Source organism: Sus scrofa, chromosome 13 (assembly GCF_000003025.6).
Source record: "Sus scrofa isolate TJ Tabasco breed Duroc chromosome 13, Sscrofa11.1, whole genome shotgun sequence".
NCBI lineage: Eukaryota > Metazoa > Chordata > Mammalia > Artiodactyla > Suidae > Sus > Sus scrofa.
Genome location: NC_010455.5, coordinates 196,641,103 through 196,646,803, shown reverse-complemented (window position 1 = coordinate 196,646,803; position 5,701 = coordinate 196,641,103). Strand labels below are relative to the sequence as shown.

The 5,701-nt window shown below is 54.9% G+C and overlaps 1 protein-coding gene across 1 annotated transcript; it reads right to left on the bottom strand.

Moving 5' to 3' along the window:
- On the bottom strand, nucleotides 398-2,739 carry OLIG1 (oligodendrocyte transcription factor 1). The gene has a single exon (XM_005670327.3). It carries the CDS (start codon nucleotides 2,604-2,606, stop codon nucleotides 1,797-1,799), a length of 810 nt encoding a protein of 269 aa, XP_005670384.1. The 5' UTR covers nucleotides 2,607-2,739; the 3' UTR covers nucleotides 398-1,796.

The window sequence follows — 5,701 nt, the reverse complement described above, 5'->3', positions numbered from 1 at the left end:
GGTTGCAGATGCGGCTTGGTTCCTGCATTGCTGTGGCTCTGGCATAGGCCGGTGGCCACAGCTCCAATTGGACCCCTATCTGGGAACCTCCATATGCCATGGGAGCGGCCCAAGAAATAGCAAAAAGACAAAAAAACAAACAAACAAACAAAAAACCAACTCATTCCTGGATTCCTCCCTCCCTCTTCTCATCCACCCATTCACCTGCAGTCAGGTATATTCCACCTGATGCCTGAACTTGACCTACCGTTGACTTCATTGGATTATTTTACAAATCAGGAAGTCAGGTTTCAAGATTTCAAACCCCTGTCATTTAGTTATTACTCTTCATCCTGAAGTTCTGGATTCACCAGGGTGCCAGGACACTTTCATTAACAAACAAATCTGAAGAAAAATGTAAGGTCTTTAAATGTTTATTTTGTTGCTTCTTCACAGCACAGGAAACAAAGTTAGAGAGAAAATAAAATAAAATGCCAGTTAAATTCGGCTACTACCAACAACCAAAACCCTCCAACATAAAATTCAAAGCAAGCTGCTGAAAGATCATAAAAGCAACGTGGGTGCAGTAATTTGCTAACGTCTGCAACAAATCGAGACCGGTCACCGACGGATGTAGTTCAATCGCAAAGCCGCCGGAAGACCTGCCCCACGCGCTTGAGAAAGACGGACCCCGCACGCGAAGGGACAGCACAGGAACCTCCATCCCGTCGTCGCCACCTCAGCGGGGGGCCTTCGGAGCTGCCTGCGGTGTGGGGGTCCCGGCCCCCCTCCGCGTCTTTTAATGAGACAGAATGTTAATTAGAGACCATGCTTTCTGACAAGATCTGCAACCCCAAAATGCCTTGTTACCGATTTTAGTACACCAGGAAGCCGGGTCTGCGGGAAAGGTGGCTGGTTTTGAGCGAGCTCAAAGATTGGGTACTCTACCTTTGGGGAAGGGGGCACAAAGCGATGAATCGCGAATTCTAAACTGTCCTTCGAAGACCCCAGGATTTACGAACGAATAATCGCAACAAAACACCTGGTTACGCGATTCTCAAAAAACTGCGTTCTAACAGTCGGGGTACAAAGGCAGACTTCCCAACCCAGTACATCCATCGACCCATGAAGTGGCATCGCCCCCTCCCGCGGCACCGCGATGCCAACCGTCCAGTCGCCCAGGGTCGGTCGGTCTGCTACGCCTGTGATCCTCTGCACCGGCTGGTCTTTCTCGGCTTCCTGGGGTCGGACAATCTCCTCTAACAGGGCGTGGCTGCGGGGAACAAGTGCGCCTGTGACCTCTGGCCGGGAGAAACACTCCCGACTCCTACCCCACCCCCAGCCTTCCGAGGGCAGCCTTTTGATCCCCTGGCCCGGCAGGTGTCGCCCCTATGAGAGGTCGCGCGCTCGGGGCCGGCGTGCCGCCGCATCCCAGACGAGTACGGAGCCCTAAAACCACTATCACCTCTGCGAAGCGCACGACTCCAGGAGCCGGGAAAGCCAGGCGGTGGGTTACAGTGGCGGTGACAGCGCGCACTTGCTGCCCAAAGCAGCTGGAATCCACCCAGAACCCCAAACAGCCCCGACGTTCCGTCGAACATCCGCTTTCAGGTCACTTTAACTCCCCCCCCACCCTCCCCACCCGGGGCGGTGGGGTGGAAAGAGGCGCCCAAGAGTCTTTTCCTCTGGGCGAGAAGGTTCGAAACGACCTCCATGCATGCATGGGTCTGCTCTCCCCCGGCGCAGGGCGCGGGGACGCGCAGAAGCTGGATGGCAGGGGGCCGGGCCGAGGTCGCGCCCCAGGCCCGGGCGAGCCTTCACTTGGAGAACTGTGCCTGCACCGCGGCCAGGCCCAGGCCTGCGGGGACGAGGTGAGGGAACTTGCAGACCGCGCAGGTGCAGAGGCCCGGACTGCCCGCTCCGCCGCCCGGGCCGCCGCCGGGGAGCGCGAACTGGCCGCACGGCGGCTCATCAAGCGCCAGCGACAGGTACTTGGCTGGGCGCAGCGCATCGGGCGGCCCCACAGCGCCGGGAGCCAGCAGCACAGAGCCTGGCGCCGCGGCGAGAAGGGGCAGGCCCGCCAGGAGCAGGCGCGGCGCAGCGGGCCCAGCGCCCTCTCCGAGTGCGCGGCGCAGCTCCTGCAGTGAGCTGCCCAGCAGCAGGATGTAGTTGCGGGCGAGCAGCAGCGTGGCGATCTTGGAGAGCTTGCGGCCGGGTGCGCCCTGGCAGTGCGCCGCGGAGTAGGGCAGGATGACCTCGCGCAGCGCGTCCATGGCCAGGTTCAGGTCCTGCATGCGCTTCCGCTCGCGGCTGTTGATCTTGCGCCGCAGCTGCTGTTGCTGCTCCTCCTTGGCGTCCGCCCGGGAGCTGCCGCCCGTGTGCGCGCCGGGCCCGGATCCCGTGCCCGGCGGCTCAGCGGGTGCCTCCAGCTTCTCGCGCGCGGCTTTGGGGAGGAGGGGCCCGGTCGTGGAGGAGGAAGTGGAGGATGAGGAAGAGGAGGAGGGCGGCTGCCTGTAGCCCACCAGCTCATACAAGGAGGTCCCGAGCTGCACGTCTCCGGGCCGCTGTGGCCGAAGCATGGTCGCGGGGGCCGCGTTCACGCGCGCCTGGGAAACCGCATAGTACATTTGGGGGGCGGTGGGGGCGGCCGAGGCGCCCTTCAGGAACGCCCCGGGGAGGGCCTTTCAGCAGGCCGCCCCTCCCCGCAGACCCGCGCGCGGGGAGCCGATCGCAGGACTGCAGCCCGCGCCAGACCCCTTTAAACCCGGCATGGGAACCAGCGGGGCCGCGGGCTGCTGGGCGCAGCCAATGGGGGCGCGAGGTCCGGCGCAGGCGCGTGCTCATTGGCCGCTCGCGCTTCAGGCTCGCGCTGCTGTGCGGCTGGCACGGCTCAAGGAGATTATTGTAAGCCGGATGGAGAATCACAGGACAGGGCCACCCGGGAGAAAGGGAGGCGCCTTTTCGGTTGAAGCGCGGCTGTTCTTGGAGGACTGGTGGCATCGGTGAGGCGAAAACTCCTGTGCCTTCCTCCTTCTGCTCTCCGCCTCCACGTTTTGGTATACGTAAGCATATCGGTTTGTTTTAAATCGGGGTCAAATACGCAAAACATCTAATTTGCCATCTTAACCATTTATAAGTGTACAGTTCAGTAGTGTTAAGTGCATTTATTTTATGCATCCAATCCACAGAACTCTTCATCTTGCAAAACTGAAATTCTCTACTCCAACAATTCCCTAACCTCCCTGCAACTCTTGGTGACCATTATTCTTCTGTATCTGAGTCTGACTTCTCTAGGTACCTCATATAAGTGGAATCATGCAGTGTTTATCTTCTAGGGACCAGCTTATTTCGTTTAGCATAATGTGCACAGTGTTGGCCCCTGCTTTCGCGTGGGTCAGGATTTTGTTTCTTTTTAAGGCTAATATTTCTTTGTATGAAATATTCACTTTGTTTATCTACTTCTCTATAGATGGACAGCTGGGTTGCTTCCAGCTTTTGGCCATTCCATTGTGAGGAATGCTGCTATGATGAGCATGGTTGTAACATACATATTTTTTTCAATAGGTGACTTCCTGCTAGATTTTGAGAACTAAATTTCTGGACTCAAGGATCAGTAGCATTAGAATGGTTACTCCCAGCCTCTCCCTCATCTCAATTAAAAAGGTCTTTAGGGATGAAGGAACATTTGGGGTTGGATTTCTTTCCTCCCCCAAAGGGACATGTGTTCCTTCTGTCAGCAACTCAACTCTTGCTTAAGCAAAAACTCACACAGAAATTGGCCTTGTATGAGGAAAAAACAAAATAAAAAAATAGCCACCCACCCACACACTCATATCTGTTCAGGGTAGAACTGAACCTTTCTCTTCCCCTAAATAAAATAGCATTTATTCAGTGGCTGTGTAAGTTTCCTACCCCAACACCAGGGCATACTTCTATAGCTTGTCATTGTCACATGGTGAAATGGCATAGGGGAGAGGGCCTTTTGATATCGAAACCTCTACCATCCAACATGGTAGCCACTAGCCTATTCGAACACAGTTATTTAAAATAAAATCAAATTAGGAATTTCCTGATGGCCCAGCAGGTTAAGGATCTGGCGTTGCTGCTGTGGCTCAGGTCACTGCTGTGGTGTGGGTTTGTTCCCTGGCCCAAGAACTTCTGCATGCCATGGGTGCAGCCAGAAGAATAAAAAATGCATAAAATAAAATAAAATTAGGCATTTGGTTCCTCAGTTGCACTAACATTGCTTCAAGTGCTTAGTAGTGGCCACAGTGGCCACTGCATCTGTTGGATGGCACAGAGAACATTTTGTCATCACAGAGAATTCTATTGGACAACGCTGATGTTGACAGTGACTTCAAGAAAATGAGCTGCTCACCTACGGTCCCCTTTGGTGGAAGAGGAGGGATGCTGTTTAAGGGCCTATCACCATGGGGACTGATTTCAGCTCTCGGAGCCCATTGGTTGTGCTTGCTGGTTCCAGGGATGTTTTGTTCCATTTTCTTCCACCAACATCCTCCCCCAAGGCTCACTCTGATCTCGACATCCGACCTTCAGCTTTGCCTGTAGCATCCTGCTCAGGTCACAGGTTCAGCTTCAACTTTCTTCTCAATGTCTTGGTGATTTTCCAGCTTCTTCCTCTCATCATGCTCAGCAGACCCCTGACAGCCCTTCCCCATAGCCTAGATTGTGTAGCATGCAGGTCATCACTGCATCTGGTTGCGATTATTGTTTTGAGGACTGGGAACCACTCATTCATTTCTTCATCCTCCCAAAGCTTTGCAATGACTGCGTGTCCCAGAGGGTCTATAAGCATGGGTCTGAAATCTCCACTAGTGCACAGGTTTACCCCTAAAATGTGCCACCTCCCAACAGGGTTTTCGTCTAAGAGTTTCCCCTAAGTTTCAGAGAGAGGGAAGGGACCTGGTAGGACCCCCCACCCACCCCACCCCAGTAGGCTTGGGGAATCATTTGGGGAGAGAGGAAGAAGCCTCATCAGGAAGGAACTGAGGCCCCAAGCAGGAAGGAGAGAGACCAGGAAATCACCTTGACAGTTTCCAGCAGATCAGTTTAAGACCTCCTTAATCACTTCCCCTTTTGTTAAAGCATTCTGTTTCCCAAAGCATTTTACCAGATGCTTACATCTGATTCTCGCAGGGACTCTATAAACTGGGTATTTTGAAAATCCCTGCTGTAGGTGGTGAAACTGAGGCCCTCAGCAGGTGGTGGATTTCTGGGGTTGACCAGACAGGCAGAACGGCCCAATCAGTGGCCACGTCCATATTTCCCTCCAGCTGGACCAGGCCTCCAGGAAACCGAGGAGGAAGCCAGGATGAGATGTGCTGGGGCGGGGTGTAAGGATGGAGGAGATGACCCAGGCCAGGCCAGTACTGAGGAGTCAGTGGGTTTTGGCCATGTCTTAGAAGAGGGAGCTCCCAGATCCCACACCCATGAACCCTACACCCACCCCCTCTGCAAAGCTCACTCTCATCCTGAGGACCCCCTCTGTCCTATAGCTGAGGTGCCAGCCACCTCACCCTCAGGCATCCTCCTCTGCCCACATCCTAGGTGGGGGCCCTGGGGCCTTGCCCCACCAGCAGGAAGAGAAAGTGAATGAGAAAGACAGAGGCTCAACCTGGGCGAGTGGCCCAAATAGCCCCCTGTCCCTTTCCCCTCCATAGTTGGGGACACCCCAGAAATTAGCGATGGGAACACACCTGCC